Source organism: Camponotus floridanus, unplaced genomic scaffold (assembly GCF_003227725.1).
Source record: "Camponotus floridanus strain SB8 unplaced genomic scaffold, Cflo_v7.5 scaffold23, whole genome shotgun sequence".
NCBI classification, from domain to species: Eukaryota; Metazoa; Arthropoda; class Insecta; order Hymenoptera; family Formicidae; genus Camponotus; species Camponotus floridanus.
The window spans coordinates 502863-529294 of NW_020229359.1; the positions used below are offsets into that span (position 1 = coordinate 502863).

The 26432-nt window shown below is 37.1% G+C and overlaps 3 protein-coding genes across 3 annotated transcripts in view; 2 read left to right on the top strand and 1 right to left on the bottom strand.

Annotated features, from left to right (window-relative positions):
* LOC105258246 (nephrin) overlaps window positions 1-26432 on the bottom strand; it is a 343203-nt gene that overhangs the window by 228442 nt on the left and 88329 nt on the right. The gene's annotated exons all lie outside the window — the stretch shown is intronic.
* Window positions 1443-20499, top strand: LOC105250729 (glucose dehydrogenase [FAD, quinone]). The gene is made up of 9 exons (XM_011256979.3): window positions 1443-1582; window positions 3304-3512; window positions 15320-15448; window positions 16212-16408; window positions 16811-17170; window positions 18558-18705; window positions 19085-19402; window positions 19594-19964; window positions 20086-20499. The coding sequence occupies exons 2-9, from the start codon at window positions 3305-3307 to the stop codon at window positions 20245-20247; spliced, it is 1893 nt and encodes a 630-aa protein (XP_011255281.1). The 5' UTR covers window positions 1443-1582; window position 3304; the 3' UTR covers window positions 20248-20499.
* LOC105250730 (glucose dehydrogenase [FAD, quinone]) lies at window positions 21489-26319 on the top strand. Its single transcript, XM_011256980.2, has 9 exons — window positions 21489-21589; window positions 22000-22231; window positions 22464-22592; window positions 22672-22868; window positions 22946-23040; window positions 24627-24903; window positions 24986-25454; window positions 25655-26028; window positions 26225-26319. The coding sequence occupies exons 1-9, from the start codon at window positions 21587-21589 to the stop codon at window positions 26303-26305; spliced, it is 1857 nt and encodes a 618-aa protein (XP_011255282.1). The 5' UTR covers window positions 21489-21586; the 3' UTR covers window positions 26306-26319.

Genomic DNA, 26432 nt, shown 5'->3' on the forward strand with positions numbered 1-26432 from the left:
AAAAGATAATATAATACACAAAAAAAAATATTAAATATATTATTAAATATTCTGGAAAAAATAAAAAAATTGACATGTTCGTGATTTATATCGATTTTAGCACGACAATCAATTTGCATATTCTACATATTTAATGCATGTCCTATTTGCGTGATTCTACAGACATAATCGCCCCCTTATCGCGAAGCGACTTGCGAGATCTAACACGTCAATCGGAAATGAAGGGCCGGTTGTTTTAATTGCACACGAATGGCTTTGCGGAATTAAAAGAGCCCTGATTTGTATGCACGCGTGTTTAAGGACCATCATTCACACGTGTAACGCACGTGTATGCTGTAATTGTACGAAGAAACGGTCGCGTTCCGCATTTTGCCGACACCAGGCTTGGTGAGTAAATGAACGCGACGTATTACGCGTAACTAACGCGATGTTACTTATTCACACTGTCGCTCAGATCGCGCATAGAATTATGATTTATATCGCGTTTATGCGGATACGATACAGCTATGCGAGTAACATCGATTTCGCGTTAGATCGACATACTAAAAGCGCGCGCCTTCGCTTGCATCCGTCATTATTGTATTGGAGCGATTGTGTGCGAGCATATTATATTTTATGACAAGCAAGCCAGCGCGTTTTGCATATTACCGGCAACGAATATTTCGCATATAATGTGTTAATAATACCGATACGAAGATCGAATTGTTCCGCTGAATTCACTGTGTCGCATCGAGATAACTAAATGATTGCGATGAACGTACTATGATCGATATGTTTTATCGAGTTAAAACGTTTTGATCAAACAAGAAATACGAGTTATTTATGAGTAGATAATCAAATCTTTGCATTTAATTGCATAAAGTTTCATCGTCATCATTATCGTTCTTATTCTTGTCATCAATTACTTGATATTTCCTTTTACACGAAGCTTAATTTAAAAAGTAAGAATTTTAGCGCGCGAAGCTTTTATTTTGGTTTTATTTTTTATTAGAAATATCGGAAATCTTAAAATATCGCAAAATATCTTTTTTCATACATTCCTAATATGAAAGTAACGCGTTAATTATGAACATCTTTGTGAATATTTAAGAAAACGAGTTTTAAAATTGAGAAACCTGAATTTTTAAAAATTAATTTTCTCAATATTTCCAGAAAAGAATTATATATTTATAGTCGTCCTTTTAATTTTAAAACCATCGTCATCGATCGTTCGCCGACGGAAATACCGAAATCTATTCGCGCTGCGCCTCCGTTTCGAAAAAGGATTACGCGTACATTCTTCATTTCCGCGACAATTACAATTAGTATGAGCATCATCGACAAGAGGAGTTTACGATTGGATTTATCAGCGTGATCTATGGTGGGCGCTTACAAGTGCCGGGGAATAGAAGCTAGTCTAGAGTGGGAGATGAATTATAAAGTGGCGTTCTACGGTGAGAGGTCTTACAGTTACACTTTGCCCGTTTTGCTGCCGCACCGCACGTGCGAAGTCTTTGCCGGGTTCACGTGTTGTATCGGAGTGCAACATCGATAAGAAATCCGCCACGAGGGAAGTCGTGCCGTTACGTCAGTGCAATACAATGTTCGTATTATTTCACATATCTCTCTTTCTCTCTCTCTCTCTCAGTCTCGAAATCTCTTACCAACTTCATTAATAATTCCATAAATATGATATACTTTAACAACAATGTACCGCGACAATGCCATGTACAAAATTGTACAATTCGATTATCATCCCATTTTCTATTGGAAATAAAATATCGTTTATGCGAAAGAAGTTTCTAAGAGTTTATCGATTTTTTTTTTATTTCTGCACGGACGCGTTCGTTCCTTTTTCTTTTTTTTTTTACACAATCTCGCGTTACAGCTCGTTGCAATAAATTGTATTGGCCGTATTGCAATATGGGTTCAACGCAGTTTTATGCGCGGACATTATAAATGATAGATACAAAACGCGATCTCTCTCGTTCGTTCATTTTTCGCGTTACTCGCGTGATTCACGTGACCCGAGGGATACCCAATGTTTCGAAATTAGCGCGCGTTAATTAACGTCGAGCACGATTTTCGAGATATCCCCATCCGGCGCGAAAGGGCAGGTAATAATACGATTTTCGGCACGGCGCCACGAAGGAGGAATTATGCAAATTGATTGTGATAATCATTACACTTTGCTCGCTCGCCCCGACTCTTTGTGACTCGTACTTTGTTCCTCCGGGCGCTAAACGCGTGCACGCGTGAGCATTAGTAATGGTAGACACAGAAAGGTAACCGTGTTAATTAGGGATGAATTAATTAATGCGCTCGGTTAATTACAATACGCTATTAACTCATCCCGCTAATTAAAGCGAATATTTATTTTATTTATGTTAAATGCCACGCTTTTCAGCTGCGAAGGAAAACTTATGACAACGCACGTCGCGCGACATAAACCCACACGTAGAAAGAAGAGAATAAATACGAAAGATTCATATTTTTATTTTTGTGTGTACAAGTGCTTGTTCTAACCAAGCACTTGTACACAAAGATCTCGCAAATTACCTCATACGAGAAAATCGATGTTTTCACATCGGATAATTTCGACGTATCGACATCATTAACTTCGATTAGCTGGTACTAGAGATACGGATGCTTAAGTGCTGATAAAGAAAAAAAAACATAACTAGAAAGAAATTACACCAAGTAAAATAGTGCTGATAAAGAAAAAGATAAGTGCTGATAAAGAAAAAAAACATAACTAGAAAGAAACTACATCAAGTCAAATATATGCCTCGTTCTCGTTTAAATTTTCGCATACGATTAAAGAATTTTTACGCATTACCATCCACTATGGCTCTTAATCGCTAGTTTTCTTGTCGTGTTATTTAATAACTAGAAAGACTGTACGAAACGCAAATACCGAAACGCCATTTAAATACGATTTTTCTCGATAGTCATGGAATTGCGTGTTTTCGCGCGACACGTAAAATCATGGTTGCAACGTCCGCGTTATTGCACTTCCGATCTGCTAAAATTTACCAAATATTGCAATCAATTTACAATCGTTAACCTCTCGTCGACTCCTTTTACAACCGAGATAAACCGACGATAAATCACGGACAATAGCGTTTAGAGAGCAATAGTCGTGACAGAGATATTTCGTCACACGCAAGAGTGACCAACTGGTACAACAATAGCGACAACTATCTCTTAACAAACGCACGTGAGGACATAGAAAACGCGCGATATTTTACAGGCAGTTGTGAAATAATTATTATTAATACGTGAAATAATTATTATTGCGCAATCTTATTTCAATGTTTACAGAATGTCGTACTCTCTCTCAGTCAGAGCAGTCTGCGCGGAACCCTACCTCGGGCCGAGCCTTGCCCAGGTTTGTCCAGGATCGCAGTTCTTGACCTTTATGACGCTCTTGGATGCACTTGTACGGTCCCAAGAAAGTATATCTCAAACATGCGAGCGTATAAAGCCAGTGAATCCGCCTGAATACTATTACGACTTTATTGTTGTAGGCGGTGAGTAAACGGACTTAAAGTTTTATCTATCGATCTCTATTATCCTACGATTAAAATGTAAATTATAAAAAGTGCTTATTCAATGCAAGAATTAATATCACATTTTTAATATGGATTCTATGCAAGAATATTAAAAATGTGATATTTTCTAAAGATATTCACACTCCATTGAAGCCAATGATAAAAACCAATGATAAAAGCAACTAGAGTAGAGGAAAATTTCCTAATCTGTTCGTTCGAAAACATTTTCTGCCTGATTTTAATAATTTTAAAATATAATAATAAAATATAATAAAATAATTATAAAATGTATTCATTTTTTCAAACTTTTTTCGAAAATTAAAGTAGAGTAAAATTACTTAATGATGATACTTGTAGTATATATACATGTATTAAAATCGTGCATAGAGTACATAATTCTTTCATAAAACAATTTGGAAACTATTTTCGTAAAACCGAGGCAGAAATTATCCGGAAAACGTTTAATTAGGGATAAGAGTCTAATCAGTACTCGTTATATCGAGAGGAAGAGTTGCAGAAAGTAACGGTCATTGATTTTCTAATGGGTGAAATTGATCGATGTAATTGGAATGTATCCTTGTGCGCACCTTGCATGCCTCGAGTAACCGGTTTGAGTGTCGATTTTAGTGCAAGATAATAATCACATTAACCTTATTATTACCGTAGGCGAGGCGTGTTATATCGCATGAAAATATGCGTAAATCGAGTATCGTTTAGGCAATCATGGCTAATCGTTACTCAACGCGATAGTAATAAGCTGTCGATCTTAGTAAACAGAAAGCAATTTGGCAGAAATCAGATGGCGCGTAAATATTGCGCCCGCAAGTCGATGAACCGCAAGTGGAAGTAATAAAATAAAATACGTAATGTGTTTGCAATGATAGCGATGAGTGTCGCGACTGTGTCGAAATGCCGCTCATAACCCATTTTCTAGACAATGAAAAAAAAATTGTAAAAACGGGAAACGCGAATCAAGGAAAGAGAAAATACCGCACGGGACGCATAATCCAATATAATAGAGTATTAATAACTCGGGAACAATGCTGAATAAAATAGTTATTCGTAGTTGCGACGCTCTCAATGTAGCGAATAGGGAACTTCGACAACAATATAAACTAATTTAATCGCGCACTATCACGAAAGAGTTCGATCAACATGCGATATGTTCTCATACATAATATCACCGTATACTTAATAAAATATTATTTTCCAATAATTTGCCAGAAGAATAGAGAAAAAATAATTTCTAATTTTCTACGTAAAAAATCAGTCACATCGATGCTGTACAGAATGTCCTAAAATTATCGAATGTCTTTTCGGTCGTAAATTTCTTATTCAATTTGGAGATAATTTTTCCTTAACGAAAATATTGAGTTACATGTAAAAGAATAAAAAAGAATAGTTTCTCCCAAGTTAAACTTTGTAGAGTTGAAAGATTAACGAAACTACATTCTTCGGGCAATTTCGAGTGGAGTTTACTTTAATAGAATTTAAATTTGAGACTTAATTATAAAAATATACGATGGAAAAAATTGAAAACTTGCAAAAAATTATCGTTTCCCTTGATATTTTCGCTAGGAAATTCGACTTTAGATTAGTAAGAAAGTTTACTGTTAAAAAGACATTAATGATAGTTATAGGACACTCATATAGTGAAATTATTATAACTGTATTTAATACATGCAATATATTCATAATTTCTCGAGTAAATTTTTTTCTGATAACAGCGGTCGTAATAATATTTTACGATTTTTATTCATTCGATTAATTTTACATAATTAATAGTTCTTAAATTGCTGTCCACTTTATAAGAGAGCAACAATGTATAAACTCGCGAAATTGTCCCGTCAGGGAATGTAGGATTAATATTACGACACAGCGAAATATTCGGTTCCTGACTTTTGACATTTCACATTCGGTCGGCGAACTGCCGCGGAATCTCTTTGTAAAAGAAGGGGAGGAAGAGGAAAAAAAAGGATTACATAATTGAATATTTTAGTACGCGGTTGATAAAAAATCCGGGTCGCGCGTAAATCCCAGATCCAGAAATTCGCCGATCGCAGGGCAGAGGCGATACGCGGAAGCTCGCGGGATCGAGCGATCGAAACTAATTTTCTTTGCCTCCCTTTCGGGTGATTATTCTCGGGGTATAGGACACTCGGGATATTCGTACGGGAAGATGGAATTTTTCAGTGGTTCTCTCGAACGGTTATCTGGTCGCGCAACTTGGATGACCATGATGCTACGTTCGCGATATCGATCGCGTACTTCAGCGTTGTAAGTAGAAAATAAAAAAAATTAGTTATATATATATATATATATATATATATATATATATATATAAATGTAGATCGCAGAAAAAACGCGGATGTAAAGATATAACGAGCGCGCAAAGTCTCTTCATTTCTCCAGGTATTATTACAATCGCTGTCTCTAATTAGAGATGCGACATTACGGATACGGTAGACGTTGCGATTTCTTTCATTTCTTTCTAAGAGACTAAACGCGCGTCGTCTAATAGAGAGAGACGTGCAGACGCAAAAATAAACGTGTGGAAGCACCCGTGTGGAATGATTAATTGTCGGGGGTGCGGCCAGGGTGTATTACTCGCGGAGGTGAGAAGAAAATATTAATAATATCCCGGGTCGTTGAGTAATTAGCGTGATGCTTATTAATTATTCCGTCAATGCCCAGTCGGAAGAAAGAAGTTCGCGGAATAATTATAATAGCGTAATACTCGAAGAGCAGAAGTCGGCGAGAGTGATAAAAGGGTTGAGTCGACTGGAAACGAAAGAAAATGTGTTTTGTCATTATCATTAGGGCTGAGCGGAACGCCGTCCCCCGATAAAGCGAACGAAATCGTGATATGAATATATGTTGTACAGCGGCGATGCAACACGTGAGAGTAATTGAAATAATTGCAAAAGCTTGCGTTGTGCCGCGCCCCTTTGGGGCTAGAAATATTAAATTACACACGAGGCGATCAAAAACGGACAGGGGAGGAAATCTCGCACGTCGAATCAAGATAAAGATTTATTATTCCGTCGACGGAGAATGGTGGTGCACTTGTAACACTATGAAAAATAAATGCCTCCCTTATCCTTCTCGAAATCTCCCGAGAAGAATGCAAAAGACGAATTAGTGAGATCGAGAATGAAACACCGATCCATAATAGATTGCAAAATGTATAATAGATTGAGTAATGGTCGGCGACTATTTATGCCTATAAATGTAGTTTTGCATGTAAACGCGCATATAAATTCTGAAAATTTATCAGAAAAACAAATGTTTTTCACGCATCGTTTATTCAACATTTTGTAAAACGACGGGAAAAAATATTATGTGCGTTCTCTGTCCGATAAAAAATGTAATAGGAGTCCCGGATGAAGAAGTATGTATGAATAAATGCATTCGACGTAACATTAACAAATGAAATAATCACTGTAAAACGTTTCGCGCAACATTTTATACTATAAACTACATAACCGGGAATAATGAATTAATGAAAGAGCCGAGAAAAATATTCCCGCGCGTAATCGGTACCTGTAGCTACGGTAACGATAAATATAGCATTTTCGCGAATTGCTCGCGAAAATTTAACGAGCTATTAGAACGATAATTTAAAAAATAATTGGAAATAGCACGTTTTTTACGTGTTTTAAATGCGTGCGCCCGCGTGTGTGTGTGTGTGTTGGGGGAATCAACGATTCAAGGGGATGCTCGACATCCTCCACACTACGAATTCCATCTCTTTCGTCGAACGAAACGGAAAAACACTGTAAACCTCGCAGTGGCGTTTACATGTTTACCACGGCCAAACAGTTATCCGAGAGCGCGCGCCCGACGGTGATAATTGTTATTTGTCGTTTACAGGGGAAGCGACGCCCTCACAGGCGCAAAATGCGATTCGATATGCATGATCGTTCCTACGCATCGCGCATATCCCGTTCGGATGCGATATTAATATAGACCGTTATTTATTCGGCCGGGAGGCGCGTGATTATTACGTCATTAATTTAATTACCGGGATCCTTCCCCGCTCTTCCCCCCGTGGAAGCCACCCCGCTCTCGTCCGACGCGACCGTCGTGTCATTACACCGGCTACGTTCCATTATTCCATAAGTTCCTGTCCCAGTCGGGGGATATAAATTCTCGAAGGTGGCAAAATTTGTTGGGAGGCCGAGACAAAGGGAGAGAAAAAAAGATATGGACAAAGAGAAAGAGAGAGAGAGAGAGAGAGAGGGAGGGGGAGAGGGAGAGAAACAGCGGGTGGAGGACGGATCGCTCGCGCGATTGCATAGCGATGCGGGGGACGGTGCATAATGTGATTTAAACGGCTCAACGAATTTTATACGCTCTTTGCATTTCGGGATAATTCGTACCGGACGACGCGATCGCCCATGCGCACACTCGACGTGCATTTTGTTTATACATTTCGGCGACTCGTTGTAATAATACGCGACGACGGCGCGGGAGGGGGACGGGACTGGTAAATTATTCATCGGATCCAGGGATCGTAAGACGAAGCGAGTAAGAGAGAAGTTCGGTAGAAGAGAGGAGCGGAGGAACGAGTTCGTTCGTATTAAAAAAAAAAAAAAAAAAAAAAAAAAAAATTCGGGGTTCAAAGAAAAAAAGGTGCTCGTGAATTGTTTATCCGTCTACACGTGGAAGCTCCAACGCGATTCGCTAGTGATATATTCATGATACGCGTGCATCGCGTAACACGTAGCGTAATAAATACGTATAGGTTCTATACGTATATATATCCGCGAGAGATCCCCGCGTCTCTACAAACGTCCCCTCCCTCCCTCCCTCCTCCTCTTCTCTTCCTTCTCCCCAAGTTCGCAATTTTTCACGGCAATAACAGGCAGCTAGATCGCCCGTGTTTCCTCCTCCCGCCTCCCGGATAGAGCGCGACTTCTCTCCCCGCATTTTTCGCCGATCAAACACGGCTGCCTGCACAGCCAGAAAATAAAATGGCAGCCGAGCGGAATAAACGCGCATCATTCTGCATCTGCGCCGCGCGCGCCGAAACGCGCTAAATATTGTCTGAAAAAATATATATAGATCGCTCGCAGCCATTCGAAACCGATGCGAGAGCGAACGAGAGCGCCCGCTTTTCTCCGGCTCTTCGCTTCATTTTAATAATTAGATTTCGGATCTTGAATATAAAATATTCGCCGTTTTAATATCCACCGCGCTATGCGCGTCTTCCGGATGCCGCGTCCGATAACGCGCACTCGGAATATTCAAGAGGAATTGTAAATGATGTAATCATTGACGTCGTCGAGATAATATTCTCAAAATTATTTGCATTATCCGCGATTTCCGAAATTTCCAGACACCGAATTATTCCAAGTATCCGGCTTAATTAACAGTAGCTTTCCATGCCGTACACGAAACGTTTGAAATATTCGATGCAAAAAATATTAGGTCTCTAAGTCATTAATTTAAATCCGATTAAATTAAGTCCGCTAAATTGTATTCGTTAAATATTTCGCGTGCGATAGACGGATAATACGGATATTCCTGCGGTAGCGTTATAAATACGCTATTATCGCACCGGCGCGGATTCGCGTCATTTATTCACGTCTTATAAATAATACTTAAGTAGCCTCGATACATACAACTACGTTCCGCTCACTGACGCGCGTTACAAGCCACAGACTTGCGTTTCTTAACTTTCTGAACGAGTATAAATTGCAAACCTGTCTCACGTGCAACTCATTTTCGATTACAAATTATTTCCAACACATATATATATATTAACGTTGACGTCAATAATTGACGCGCAGCAGATAAAATATACACCAAGGTATATATAAGAAGATTCAGGAGTTAAATAAATTTCGAATTTAAAAGCGCGAGTCTCGATTTTACATCTACACATCTGACGTAAGACTATCGGAGCGACTGCATTGTAAGCCGAGTGGCTTCGCGAAGATTAGTAGAAATTAATGCAGAAACAGCAAGTATATACCTTCTTCGCGCGATAAATCACAGGATCCTTGACCGACAAGCCCGCGTTACGGTTGTAGAGCAAGGCGGTCTAACGATAAATAAACCGTCCGCTGGGTGTACGAAGGCGAGAAGAGTGAGTCGCGTTAAAAGATAACGAATCGGGCGAGCGGGAATAATAAGCAGCGCAACTCGGCGAAATAAAGCGAGGCGAAAGAGTAACGTCAAGACGGTTCTTCCGGATTTCCGGATCGAGCGCGAAGTCCCGCATTATCTACGATACGTATCTCCCTCTCTTTCTCTCTCACGGTTCCGATTTAGTACTAGAAATCGATTGCGGGGAAAATCGCGAGGAGGGAGACGTGGCCGGCAGCGAGAGCGACAGCTCCGAGTGCGCCGCGTTTCTTTCAGCAGGTGCATATATGCGGCCGCGACGCCTTACGTAAGATCGAATCGTTCTTGACGGGGCAAAACCGTTTTCACCTGGCAATCTCGCGTCTCCGGTCCCGTTCGAATGCAGTCGCGGAAAGGACGGGGGACGAGGGCCGGAAGGGGAAGGGAAGGGGCGAGAGGAGAAGCCGTGACAGCGCTCGCAAATGGAAGAGACTAGCCGGCACGCGGAATTATCGTGCTCGTTGGGATTATCGCGGATTCAGAAATCCAGGAGAGCTCTCTCTCGCCAGTATATCCTTCCTCTCTCTCCCTGGTTTCCCCTCCCGGTCCTCCCCTTCCGGTGGAAGTAACAAGCCGAGAAACGTTCGCATTGCGACACATAAATTAGACGCGTTCCCCCCCTTCTCCCCCTCCTCCGTCATCGCGTTTTTTCATAGCCTCGCGCATGCTTTTTGCTCGCATATCGCTCGATATCGGAATTATTCGATGAATGTCCTCCCGTCCTTTTATCCTTCTCCCCACATTATGCGCGAAATATATAATAACATATTATCGGCGATCATTACTATAAGTGGAGATACATACACACAAACGTCATTTTTATTTTCGAGATCAATAGTGTAGTGTTTCACATTGGATATAGTTAATGATTTAATAATTGATATAGGAGGAATATACGGCATTACGAGAATTGTCTATTATGTATTTGGATCGCTTGGGAAATTGTGTATGATATATGTATGATTAGGAAATTATAAAATAAATACTAGTACAAATATGACGTAACACAAATATTAAAGTACAAATATAAATATTATTAAAATACAATAAAATTCGATTATCAAATTTAGATTAACTCTGTTTGGGAAGAGAAAGTAAATATCATGAAAGAAGAGAGAGATTATGATACGTAATTGAAATAAATATATGTAATTCTGATTTTTTTTATTAAAATATGGCAAATCATTAATCCTTAGTTTTTTTCAAGGAGAAATTAAAAATTGTTCATCAAATACAAATCAATACAAAATTGAGAAAATTTCTACAAAATAGCAATATCTAATTTATTTAAATTTTTGTAAGAAAAGCAAGTAATATATAAATCTAATTATAAAATACTAATTATATTGAGATAAACAACGATATAAGCAAGTAGTATCCATGTCTTGCAACTCTCATAGATGCTCTATTTCCTGACCTTTACAGATTAATACAAGTAATCAGAATTTAAAAGCGAGAATTCCACTTTTCGCAATTCCGTCGAGCTCTCTCTCCTCTCTCTCTCTCCCTCTCTCTCTCTCTCTCTCTCGCTCTCTTCCTCTTTATATGTCGTTGCCAGTCGACTCTATTAAAATTTCCAGCTAGTGCTTCGGCCAATGTCACACAAAGCTAGAATGTTATCTCCCTCAAACGTCATATTTCCACTTATATCTTCAGCACGTCTTTCACGAACATGCTCGTTATAAAGAGGTTGTCAACGTGAGCTCAGCCGTGTATCGTTGCCTCGTGGCACATATATTTCACGCGACAAACGGAGAGGAAATTACTGTGCACGCAACCGAAATAGCTAACAATAAGATAACATCTCAACTCGCGAACACGCGTCGAGAGAATATTTTTTCAACGTTCCACGAGAGTCGCGCGCGTGTCGCGCGGAAAATCGCTCGGAAAGAGAGTCGACTGTATCACGGCCGCTTTACCGATTCTTTTTGCGAAGGAGGTCGGGCAAATCGTGAATGCCGAAAGAACGATCGCGATCGGACGTAGTCAATTTTCCGCGCTGCTGCGTCGAAAGCGGTTCGTCGATCTGCGACAACCGTAAGAAACGGCGAACAATTTCGGCGTGCAATGAGGGGAATGTTTACCGTTCAAACGAGATTTTTGCACGCTCGTTAAACAACATATCTACTTTAAGTAAATATTTCTCTCTTTGTTGAATTGTACGTTTTGAAGAAAAAAATTTAAATTAAACAAAATTTTAAACTAAAAAAGTTTTTAATTAAAAATTTTCAACTAAAGAATTCCCTCTGTCTTTTTGGAAGAATTAAGAATTTTGTGAGATACACATATTTGTACATTCACGTAAATGAGCTGTAATTAGTTGCAAAATTAATGAGTCTCAAAAATTCCTGTTTTATCTTCGTATATGGACGACAATTATCTCTAAATATTCATCTAACAGTATAATTTGCTTAATTATAAATGCGCCTAATTATATCCTACGTCTACGTGAACAATTATGTCTTTGAAACAATGGAATATCGAGATAAATCATATTCACGCTTGCTTAAAGTATGTATGTTGAGGTACGTCCGGAACAGAAAGCAATTTCCCTATTAATTGTTGAATTCAAATTAGTTCTCATAAAGGAGCTAATTATAGACATCGTTAAACTGATTTAGCGCGGATGAAATTCTTCCTGGTTTGTTCCGACTTGGCGTCAATAAATGAGAATTCTTCAGAGACGCGAGAGAGCTCCCGCTTCTTCCGCAACGTCAAGTTCGACTGGACGACTAATTACCGAGAGACGAATCTGGTGGGCGAATCGCTACCGGATTCTTCTTCCTTCCGCGAACTTTTTTTTTTGCTATTTTCATCTCTATTTATGAACGACTATGAAAGAAAGAGAGCATTCGTTTTTCTATAAACCGTACCGTTATGTCTCTTCGAGATGCGATTAGTGAATAAAATCGCGAGCAGATTCTGTCGAGTGGAAAAAAGAAAAGTGGCAATATATCGCGCAAAACAACTATGCGTGTAATCGATTGAAAAAAAACTCAGGTTCTATTCTCGAAATAATTTAAATATTCGTAGTTTCTCAAACGGCATATTATCACAAAGGGAGCTGTGGTTGAATAAATATTTATTCGCGTTTTGCATTATAAATATATAAAATTTATGGATATAAGGAGAAGAAGTCTCTTGAACTTACTCGCGGAAATAATCTTGCTGAATATGTATCAACTATCTCTTGTCCGTGTATGTTCATCATCCGTTTAATAATTCAACAGAAATCTGGCGCGTAAATAGAAACGTTAGAGTCAAAAGAAGAGAGAGAAAGAATATGAAGAAAGTAATAGAAGCTGGATACAGAAGAGTATAGCGTGAAAAAATAATTAACATCTCGAATTGAAGTTTTTCGACATTTTTTTTCGGAACGAGAATATATAAAATTAAAGGGGCCACAAAGCAAATTTTTACATAAATCATTACACACATATATGTACGCGCATATTATGTGTGTTATATAAAACTTGCGATATAGCGAGAGTGATACATCATACGGACAAGTTATGAGAGCGCATTTGCCTTCCAGAGAAACATTACTTTTTCCTGTTCGATAACGCCTGTTATCAGGTATACCATTACGTGCAACCGAGAAGGTTTTCATTACATCAATTTTGAGGTCATGCAAATAGTGCAACCGACGCGCGCAAATCTCGGATATTTATGTCCAAAATGCAGATTGACTTCCGCGAATGCTAACGTTCTGACTTTCATTTATAATATTATTATAGTTTTTTTCGTCGTAAAAAAATATTTAAATAATAGAGAAACGAGGATTTTCTGTTCGAAAAATTCTCTCTCTCTTTTTTTTTAACTTTTCTTAAGTCTCTGTACTAAGACAATTATTTTAATTTGTCAATAAAAAATGACTTTACACGACGGCGCATAAAATCCGAGTTTCGCCATCAGCGCGATGTTCTTCACTAAGGAATTAAGCTGTGAAACGTGTATATTTCGCATATATTTCATACGAAGGAGATTAGCCTCGGAAAAGAAACTATGTTGCATTTAACTGTCAGCACGCGAACCCGATTTACATGGGGCGTAATTATGCGCGATCGACAAAATAGAGAGAGTAAATCATATTACGCAAGTTGGCAGTTGCCGTAACGCGATTTGATACACACGCGGAAATGCTAATTGAATTTCTCGATTAGAATATCCCCGTAATAATCCGTAATATCTGCGGGAAAGTAAAATTCGATTAACGCAATTTCGATGTAAGCGACGGACCACCGCGGGATGTATGTATTTATGCGTGTCGCCTGCAATGTATATATCGCTATTAGTATCATCGAATTAATCTCTTTTGTTCAATTAATCAGGCATTTAAAAAAATTAAATAAAAATATATGCAGCCATCCATACGTCTCTGTATACGTATTGTCAATATATACAAAACGATTTATTATTTCGAAGTTGTTAATAAATTTTTATGTGAAATAAATCGCAAGCTCTTGCGTTATATTGTATCTATATAAATGTACAATGTCTGTACGATCGATTGTATAACCATTCCAAGCGAATGTCACGATGACATTTACAAATCTCTCAACTGACCACGCGATCTCAGCAAATTTTTTCTTTTTCCTGTAAAGGAGTGTCTGTTATTTTATATTTTAAAGACCAAATTAGCAATTCACTTACTTAACACAATGCTGTAAAAACATTGTGATAAATTATGTTAAAACAGGCCGAAGTATATCTAACATGCTAAAATACGAGCGCCGAGTATCAATAAACTAACTTGTAATGTCTAATAAATGCAAGCACTACTAACAACAAAATGGGTCGGTCAATGGGAAGATAAAAGATGTTTAAAAAAAAAATCAAAATAAAATTATTAAATTCGCGAAATATATAAAACTTTTCATATACAGATATATATTATAATATATAACACAGATATATATACTATACTATATACTATTATTATATACTATTATAATACGTGCGATTTAATGATTGTGTAAAAATCCATTTTAAAGAAATGAAACACAACGCGACGGTATAATTGAATTCAAAAAAAAAGAAAGCAATTTTATCGAAGCCTTTAGCGCGCGCAAAATGCGTACGCGAAAGGTATAATTATGCAGCTCTTGGCAAACCATTGTCAAGGCCCTAACTATCTTAGCTTTCCAATGCGCCGTAGACAGGCCTTCTCGTAACAATCGATAGGATCTAACAACAACAGCAGCCGCGCCAAATTGCGTACATCCGAGAACAGTTAATTAACATAATAATATGAGGCTGTATATTACGTTCTTACATCAGGGCGATAATTACCTGGTTGGCTGAGTGACTTTTCAGCTCTTATCGAACGCTCATAGAACTCTTTTCCTGATTTTCCCGCGTCTATCATTAATCGAATTCCTCTATCATTAATATACAAAGAAGGGAGACAGGAATAGTAGTTTGCGATTTATTAGTTGATGATGAATCTAATCGCTAAAAAAGTTAATTAGGGTCGCGCAGATGTTTTCCTTCCGGCGAATGCAATTAACAACATTCCCATTTCTTCCATCGCCGCCTCTCCCGTCTCCCACCTCCTCCGCCTCCGCCCATTGCGGATGCATTTTTCTCAGAGTAACAACAGTTTGCGCTGAATAACGATAGGACTTTAATGACTTTTGTCGCTTTGGAATTAGGAGGATCAGCCGGTGCCGTGGTGGCGTCTAGACTGAGCGACATACCCGAATGGAAAGTTTTGTTGCTAGAAGCCGGCCCGGACGAGCCACCGGGTGCCGACATTCCCAGTATGGTGGCAATGTTTCTGGGTAAGTTTCAATTGAACCTTTTCTATGTACAAAGCGCCATTCTGTTCCGTTATGTATACTTTCCGTTATCTATACAAATTCAGAGCTTGCTACGATAACGGGTATTTAAAATGCATCGAGATACATATCGCTTTAGTCTGGAAATCAGTTTCATCTTTTATCTCGTTAATCGATATCGGAAACGAATATTGGAAGAAATATTTTATATCTTTCATACCTTATACTTGATTAATTTGTAATCGATTTCTGTCGGGTTTCTTTATAATTATTTTAGTAACTGTCAAAATATTTTATTTAAGGTTGTTTAAAATATAATAATATTTTATACAATATTGCTTAAAATATAATAAGAATTAACGTCTTATGATCTGTTAAAATCTTTAAAAACTTACATTTAGAAAGATTTACATTTTGAATTCAACAATTATTTTAAATTCAACAATTATTATACTTTGCTTATATTTGTAAAATCGATTATTTAGCGAGTTAATATAAAAATGGTTACAAATCTGTGAGAATTAAAAATTGACACGATATCTAAAATTCGCAAATCTCTAAAATAAACACGCGCGAAAGGGGTCATTTTTATTTAAACATTTGAAGAAAATAAAATATTTTCGAGAGAGAGAAAGAGAGAGAAATAGGAAAGAGATGGAAATGATCGTAGTGCTCATCTGGAATCTATATTATTGCGAGAGCAGCTGCGATCTATATCCGTTACAGGCTTTACGCATGTTAAACGATCTGACAATTTTACCGATAGGAACTGACATTGACTGGCAGTATCAAACCACGAACGAGATGAACGCTTGTCTGTCAACTGGGGGATCCTGCAGTTGGCCGCGCGGTAAAAATCTCGGCGGAACGTCCGTCCACAACGGTATGATGTATAAGCGAGGTCACGCGAAAGATTTTGACAATTGGGAGGCCATGGGAAATCCAGGATGGGGTTGGCGCGACGTAAGATCCCACTTGCTTTGGAATATTTAAATAGAAATAATTATACATTAAACGTAAAGTTTTCGATCTATTCTTTAAATTTTCCAATTTATAATATCAATTACCTCTTTTTGTTATAATATCAAATCATGTAATATAAAAAAATATAAATTGCCATTTTGACGCTATCACTCGATTATAAAACTTTTAAACGAGACTATAATATCATATATGTCCCAGTTATGGTCTAATATTAATCTTGCAATTTTATAAAATGAGAAAAATCATTATTTAGAGAGAGAAAAACTTTCTCTCGAAAATCGATTATTAAGTTTACTCGAGTTTTTAATTTTGAGACGTTTTTCAAGAAACTGGAACACATTCGCCAATAAAGACACATAAATAGCGTATTATGTTTATTAGGTATTGCCTCATTTCATGTGCTCCGAAAACAACACGGAGATCAATCGAGTGGGTCGCAAATATCATTCGACCGGCGGTTTGTTAACCGTCGAACGGTTTCCATGGAAACCTGCAATCGTCGATGACATCCTCGCGGCGGCGGTCGAAAGAGGATATTCGATTAGCGAGGATCTGAACGGCGACCAAATTACAGGATTCTCTGTAGCACAAACCACAAGTAAAAATGGCGTTCGAGTGAGTAGCGCCGGAGCGTTTCTACGACCAGTTCGGGAACGACGTAATTTACAAATCGCTCTAAACGCCACCGCTACGAAGATTATCATCGAAAATCAAAAGGCTGTGGGAATTCAATTTTATCAAGTTAGTATATACATCTAGATCCATTTCAGTCTCGATAGCGATTTATATATCAAGACTTATGTAAAAATATCTGGGCATTTAATCTATTAATTTAGTCTATTACACAGGCCTGCGAAATTTTAGATTTGATTAGTTATAAAAAGCCGAGTAGATGAATTTAATAGATTTTTTGACGCCGAAAACGAACCTGGCTGCAGACTCTCTCCGGTAAACAATGATTAATAATGCACATCAGGTTTTTGAGTAATTAATGATTAAATAGTTCAAAAATGGCTATTTCAATCAATTTCTTAAATTTACAATGAGTATTTTCTAAGTTTATTATTAGTCTTTACCTAATGCTATACAATGCCATTGACAGAAATATCTCAAAAAATTAAGTCCCCTCATAATAAATTTATAAAATTGGCTGAAATAGCCATTTTCGGATTATTTAACTATAAATTATTTAAAAATTTGATGTGCTAGAAAAATTCTGCGATCAAATTCGTTTTCAAAAAAATTCATCGAATTCATCTACTGTGCTTTTTATAACTGACTCTCGCAGACCTGTATTATTATTTTAAAGGGCTAATAATATACCTTAATAAATCTTGGATATACGTGCCAGAAATATAAGAAACATCCGAAAATTATTACATTATTGCGATAATATCATTTTTGGAAAATTATTACATTATTGCGATAATATCATATTTGTCGAGTATCACGCGTATAAGGAATAAATTTTTGTGGATACTATTGGAAATTTTATTTGTCACGATATCGCGAATGGGAAGTCTTTATCCGATGAATCCGTGGAGAAACTCGCTGCAAGTTCTATTAATACGCTGAAAGCGCGTGAAAAACTTGCATTATGCACGAGTGGAAATGTTTCGAGGACTTTCTGTATTAAAAAATAATTCTCTGGAACAATCATGCGCACAAGTCACGCGACACAGAGTCACTTTCATGGACATCAAGAGTATAGTTTTTCTCCCGTTTCTATATAAATTTTTCAAAACAATGATTAATGATGCACGTAATAGAGTCACTTTCACGGATATCGGAAAGATTTTTCAAGCTTCATGTGCAAATCAAATTAATTTGCTATACTTGATTCTCATGTATTTTGCACGCTTAAATCTCCGAGAATATGTAATAAAAAAAGTCGAGCTACCGTTAGCGGCTAAATTTGATTTAGCACTTTTATCAGAGTATTGAATTTTGCAAAATATAAACAAGAATAGAGAGAAAGTCAACAATATAGCAATATTGCGTTCTTGCACATCGGAGAACTTTGCTTTTTGCCGGAACGGTTACCGGCACTCAGAGCGCGAAATCAAGTTCGCGCTCTGAAACATGGCGGTGAGTTTGGTGATGTGAGTTTCAATGAACGCATCTTCAGAATGGTGAACTTCGAGTTGCCCGTGCCACAAAGGAGGTAATCGCCTCCGGTGGTGCCGTAAATTCGCCTCAACTGTTGCTGCTCTCCGGAATCGGGCCGAAGGAACATCTACGGGCGGTGAACGTCACGGTTGTCAAGGATCTTCCAGGTAAGCGATCCATTCATTGCGCGTAGGTCATTCACAATGATGAGTCGATGTATCGAAGAGATAATAATCTTCCGATAAAGAATAAGAAATTTATGCGAAATATTAATTACGCATCTCTTGAAGAAGCTCGGTTTCCACTAGTTTCGAGTTTCTTAGAGAATCATATTTAAAGAATGGCTACGTTATAGTTTCTCTGAATGAATAAGTAGTGAAATTCTACGTTAAAACATGCGCCAATAAAACTTTTAAAGCATAAAACTTTTTCTATAAAGTGTAATTTATCGGAAGGAATAGTCGATCGACACTTCAGCGGATTATCAAGAGGAATTGCAACGAAATCGATGAATTAAATGGAGGCGAAATCTCTATTTTGTTCCAGGTGTCGGAGAGAATCTGCATAATCACGTGTCGCACACTTTATCATGGACTATCAATCAACCGAATCTGTATGACCTGAATTGGGCGGCTGCCACGGAATATATCGCCTTTCATAAAGGACCGATGGCGTCGACGGGTTTGTCACAATTGACGGGGATGCTGCCGTCGCTTTACACGACTCCGGATCATCCCGACATCCAACTGTTCTTCGGCGGTTATCAGGCAGCCTGCGCGACCACCGGTGAAGTCGGCGCCCTCATGAACGATAACGGTCGTAGCATCAGCATATCGCCAACGATGACACAACCGCGTAGCAAAGGTAAATTATAAATTAGTTGAAAATGTTCTCTGTCCAGGAATACTAATTAGAATATCGTAATTCTGATAAATTCGTTGTTGTAAAACTTTTAGAAATTGATTAATTAGCGTTCTCACTGTTTCTTTCCAACGAGTATCGATCTTCTTCAATGAATAATCTATGCGAACTACGAATTTCCTCCCTTCCTTCAGGCAATCTTCGTCTCGCGAGTAACGACCCCCTCGCGAAGCCGATCATTTGGGGAAATTATCTAAGCGATCCGATGGACATGGAGATTCTCATCCAAGGTATCGAGATTGCGTTGTCTCTCGCCAACAGCAGTGCCATGGCCAAGTATAACATGACTCTAAACATCAACCCATTACCGGCGTGTTCCGTATATACGCCCTTAAGCAAGGATTACTGGGCCTGCGTCGTGCGTCAGGATACCGGACCGGAGAATCATCAGGCGGGATCTTGCAAGATGGGACCGCCACACGATCCCATGGCCGTGGTCGATAATCGATTGAGAGTTTACGGCATCAGAAATCTCCGCGTGGCCGATGCATCCATTATGCCGCAGGTAAATATTTCTCGTAAATATTATCGATGCATCCTCGATTACGATTTATATGCTACTTCTCCAAAATTGATATTCTGACTTGCGTGCGAAAAAAAAAAATATGTCGAAATTGTTTTTAAAGGTAACGTCCAGCAATACGGCAGCACCGTCCATGATGATCGGCGAAAAGGCGGCCGCGTATATCAAGTCCGATTGGGGCGTTGGCGGTACACAATGGTACGGGAAAGCATCTCCTAGCCCGTTATGGAAAAACAGCCATTACAACCATTGGAAGAATCATTAGTCACCAGCAATTTCCCATGTTTCCATAGTTCTCGTACGACTATCGACAGTTCACTGGACCTATTACTTTGGGGCATCAAGTATATCGACTGGGATCAGGCTATATGGTGACCGGGAATCCACGATCTATCTAGTCTCTTATGAGCCATTTACCGCAGCACCTCGGCATGAGCGCGACCGAGGACCCTCCGTAAGATTCGAAATTACATCACAATGTACAATTATTGTTACTGATAGGGAAAGAGAGAGAGAAATGTGTACAACTGTAGACGGTATTGCCACCATGTGTTTTAATTTCCAATTAGTAATTTCCTAAGATTGTGAGTCTTAAACAGCGTTACGTTTCTCAAGAGGTCAATCAAATAGTCGTGGTAGAGGCGCACAAATCTCCGTACAATTTATAAATGTTACTATTACGATTAATTCCTTACAATTTTCCTATTATCTAATTATGCACTATGTTTAGAGATACGAAAAAGTGTATGATATACACGTTCGTATTATATTAATAATTCCTTTAGTTTAATATATATCCAAATTTTTTAGTACCTTTTACTAGCTTTATGACATATATAATATATACTATTTTTATATGTCTTCTATTTGAAATAATGACCAAAGACAAATTCATAGACCAATGAAGAATAGCAAATACAGTAGTTAATATTGTTAAATGAAAAATGTGCAGAATAAAGTGGATTATAAGTATGAACAGCTCGACCGCATAGAGTGCGCGAGTGTAAATCAAAATAATTGTAAATAAAAGAGATTTCATTAATGGCAGAAATCAAATATGAAATATAACACATCACATCCGTTTCCGATGATCCGCGTTTCCTAACAGCGCATATATAAATGTAATGTCTAAAATCTTGGAAACAAAAGCAGATATTTATATTTGTATAACAAGACGGAAGTTCTATCCGAAAACTGTTTGATAAGATAATACATTAATAAATTAATGTCCGCAAAATTTTTTACGTGCAATATATAGCCATCTCATCAGAAACTTTCAAAATGCAAATGGAGTTAAGGATAACGCAGTTCATATCAGCGTAGCTATCTATTTTATTCGCGCTATTTCACAGACCATTCATCAAATTCCCGCAACGATACCACGTGTAACGATTTGCACGTGTGACAAGCACGAGTTAACAAGCATCACTATTATCACTTTTTTTAAGTTAATGACTGTGCATTTTATGCATATGCATACGCGCCATTTATAAACGGGTAGCTATATAACAAAGCGGCATCGAAAAGAGCATCGCAATTGTAGAACGAAAGCCAAGTGAAACGGATCGTTCTACTTACGAGGTTCAGATAATCGCACTACAAAAATGGTATGTTCTTAATACATTGTTTCATATGAACAAAAAAAAGAAATATAAATAAATAAATAAATATTAGAAATATCAAAATGTGTAACACAAAATCAATATCGTTCCGGAAAATCTCGAGATAATATAATAAAATTGTATCAAAAAATATTTTCCTTTGTCACACACAACTGAAACTTCCTCCAATATTTCAAAATCAAAAAATTAAAATGGAGAATGTTTTTTTTTTAAATAAAAATATTAATATTAAGAAATTATAATTTATATTCTTAATCGTTTATCAAGAAAATCATTCATTTCTTTCAACATGTTTATCCCACGCATAATATAGCATTATATGCGATATTAAAACTGAAATTCTTAATCGCTGTAATTAATACTCGTATAAATTATGTATTATCCCGGTATTATAGTGTGCGAGTTCTACGAACTTAATACCCGATGCTGTAACACCGCAAGCACCATGTTCGTCACCCTTCGTAAGTGGACTTACATATATGAATGTTTGCAGCGGCGATTCTGCAACTTTATTTCTGAATATGTTGAGCGTGTTAACTACTTATAGCACGGTAATTAACGGTGTTTGTGAACGTATAAAACCTGTTACAAGACTAGATCACACTTATGACTTTATTGTCATTGGAGGTAAGATAATCAATATAATAATAATAATTATAATGTGCCTGTTTATCTTGCTATTAATCGAGACATTTTCGTTTCATTATTTCTACGTAAGATTATTAAAACGTAAGATTGTTAAAGTCTATCTTCAGATTGTATCACGATAATTGAAAATAAATGAGTTAAATTGATTTTTATTTATAAAAAAATTGAATATTGAATATTAATTCATTATTTTGATTTCTTTTTATCTTAGGTGGCGCAGGTGGATCGGTCGTAGCCTCTAGCTTGAGCGAGAACCCGAACTGGTCTGTACTCCTCGTGGAAGCCGGACCGGATGAACCAGCTGGCACACAAATACCAAGCAACCTTCAAGTCTTTCTCGGTAACGTACGCTTTGTACTTTTTTTAATCGGCAAAATGAGCACTCGCGCAGCTAATTTCGATCATATTCATGATTGCAGGCACGGAATTGGATTGGAAGTATCAAACCACAAACGAATCGCACGCGTGCTTGAGTACCAACGGTAGCTGTAGCTGGCCAAGGGGCAAGAATCTCGGCGGATGTACTTCTCATCACGGTATGGCGTATCATCGTGGTCATGAAAAGGATTACACCAGATGGGTTGAGATGGGAAATATAGGCTGGTCATGGCAAGATGTAAGTATCCAAGGAATTATTGTCAATAAACAGATCGTCAGTCGCGCAAAATATTATTATACTCTTTTGTCTATCAGGTATTGCCGTACTTCTTTAAACAGGAAGATAATAAGGAGATTGGAAGGGTCCGACGACAAGATCACGGTGTTGGAGGTCCGATGACAGTTGAAAGGTATGAATTATTTTGCAAATATGTTTCTCTATCTTATTTTATTTTCATAATATTCTGACTATATATGTGTGTGTGATCTACTTTATAATATATTAAAACAAATACATATTTAAAATTATAGAGATAAAAAGCATGTCGTGAGATAAATATATGATATCATTAAATTTATATATCGTGAGATAAATATATGATATCATTAAATTTATATATATGGTTCTTTTTTTAATATTTATTATTTAATTAATTATAAATGTCTATATATAAAATTTGTTATTAAATTTGTTATTAAATTTTATTTAAAATTTAGTATTATGAATGAAAAATATTTTAATGGCACATCTATTTGTATTCTATGTCATAATTAATGTATTCGAATCTGGCATTTATTAAATATAATTACGCACATTTAGAACTGTCACAGTGTCTGTGAAGCAAGCACGACAATCTACGAATTAAAAAAAAAATACTAAGAGCTCTGATAGCACTTTTCATAATTCTATAGTTCCTAATAAAAATTAAGAAGAGTTCCGCATTCCTTATATTAAAAAATCGAAATCGAAAAAATGTGCCAACTTCGCGAATCTAATACGACACCCTTCCTTTTAAAGTATTAAAACGCGTTGAATATCATTATTTTTAGCAAGAGTTCTATTAAAGTTCAGCCTATATATGCAATTTCAGATCGATATTTTAACAATTAATAATTTTTAATCAATTTTTTATGTCCTTAATCCGCACGACACTTAGTGAAAATGTGTCATGTGGATAATTTTTCGCAGTTCTAACAATAATTCTCGACAGTTCTATGAAAGCTCTAGCCTTTAGAAACATTTTTTCGCAAAGTTCCGATCGTTTACTATTTTTTAAACAATTTTCTACAATTACCTAGCACGACATGCTCCCTCTAACAATAAGTCTTGATATTTTTGTTCAAGTATATATATGTAATTTTAGATTTAAATATCGATATAATTATATATATATATATATATATATATATATATATATATATGAATTTGAATAGGAATATCGAAAACTGTTATAAAAATTAATAATTTTCAACGCGTTTTAATACTTTAGAAAGAGAGTGTGTTGGATAATTGTAAAAAATTGTTTTAAAAATAGTAAGCGATCGGAATTTTGCGTAAAAATGTATCAAAATGATTAAATATCGAGGACATTAAATATTGACTAAATTATTAATTTTTGAAATATCGATCTGAAATTGCATATATAGGACTTGCAGATATTGAACTTGAGCAAAACTATTGGGAACTCTTACTAAAAATAATGATATTCAACGCGTCTTAGTACTTTAGAGGTAAGAATATCGTTCTAGATTCGCGAAATTAGTACATTTTTTAATATGAGAAATGCGGAACTTTTTTTAATTTTTATCAGGAACTGTAGAACGCAAGTGCTATCAGAAGTGCTATCAGAACTGTTAGTATTTTTTGAAATTCATAGATTGTGCCAGTTTCACAGATACATTGTTACATACCTTTAAACATTATTCCCACAATTTCTCTGCCGCTTTAATTGACCTATAGATACGAATTAGACTCGCTGATCACTTTCGTTAATAGATTCCCCTGGCAGCCACAACTCGCTTGGGACATACTAACTGCAGCGGAAGAAGTAGGCCTTGGAGTCACCGAAGACTTGGTGGGCCCGAATATCACGGGATTCAACATCGCACAGACGATAAGCAGAAATGGTGTCAGACTCAGCACTCCCAGAGCTTTCTTGTGGCCGCACAGGAATCGTCGAAATTTCCACTTAAAGCTGAATGCGATCGCGACAAAACTCCTTACAAAACGACAAGGATCGAAATTGAAAGTTACCGGAGTCAAAATAATTATAGTGAGATTACTTTCTATTCCCGATTTATATTACACGCGCGATTGTATCTCCGTAAAACATATAATGACTTCCATATTTACAGAATGGTCAAGAACAACACGTAAATGTGAGAAAGGAAGTGATCCTTTCGGGCGGTACGATAAACTCGCCTCAGATTATGCTCCTGTCGGGCATGGGACCGAAGGAACACTTGAAATCTGTAAAGATTAAACCAGTTCTCGATCTACCGGGAGTAGGCGAAAATCTCCATAATCACCAGTCGTACGGTTTAGATTTCAATATCAATGAACCGCCAATAGAAGAGCTAAATATGAATTCTGCCGATCTATATCTACACAATCAAACGGGCCCGATGTCATCAACCGGTTTGGCTCAACTTACTGCACTTCTGGCATCCGAATACACCACCAAAGACGATCCGGACAATCAGATTTTCTTCGCTGGTTATCAAGCTACCTGTAATACAGGCGACAGGATTCCGGACTTGCTATCATACAACAATAAAGAAACTATTAGAATGACTTCAGTAAATGTACAGCCACGCAGCAGAGGTAAATGAATAGTTACATAATTTATACATACATAATAGCAAGAAATATTAGCGCAATATTTTTCTGATGAAATAAGTAGCAATATTTTTTTCTTCTGTGCTTTGGCAATTAAAAGTGATCAAATCTTTTTTTTCTTCTATAATTCTTTTTAAGGGGAATGAAAGTTCTGTTTATTGCAATTAAATGCAAATGATTTATAGGCCGACTCACACTTGCATCGAAAGATCCATTGGCCCATCCGATTATCTGGGCTAACGATCTGGCGGAGCCAATAGACAGAAAGATTATTTACAGCGGTATCCAGAAACTCTTAAAATTGGTAACGGCAAACGAATTAAGCAAATATCATTTGACGAGAATAAATTACGATGCCCCGGAATGTAACCATGTAGGCGAAAAGGGTAGTTATGAACATTGGGACTGTCTAATCCAATACGACACTCGGCCCGAAAATCACCAGGCCGGTACTTGTAAAATGGGACCCGCTTCGGATCCGATGGCAGTTGTTGATCCACGACTCAAAGTTCATGGCGTAACTAACTTGAGAGTAGCTGATGCGTCTATCATGCCACAGGTAAACAGCGTTTTTTTTCCGTCATTATTACAAAATTTTAATAAAAATGCTGCAAACGATTAATGTTTTTTAACTTATGTTTATTTCGAAAATAATCTAACATCATGGACAAATAATTTTTCCCAAATATTTTGAAATGCAACATACTTCTAATTGTTTAAAAATTATAACTAACATGTATTATTTCTTTCAATAGGTGGTTTCCGGTAATCCCGTTGCTACCATCAATATGATCGGCGGAAGAGCTGCTGATTTCATCAAATACGATTGGTCGTAAAAGAAACAGGAATAGAATCGATCTCTCTTCACCGGTGTCCGAACTTATCGAATTTTATAATATATGTATATATTATAAGATAATATATATGTGTGTTGGCTATACACACATAAAAAATATAACACAT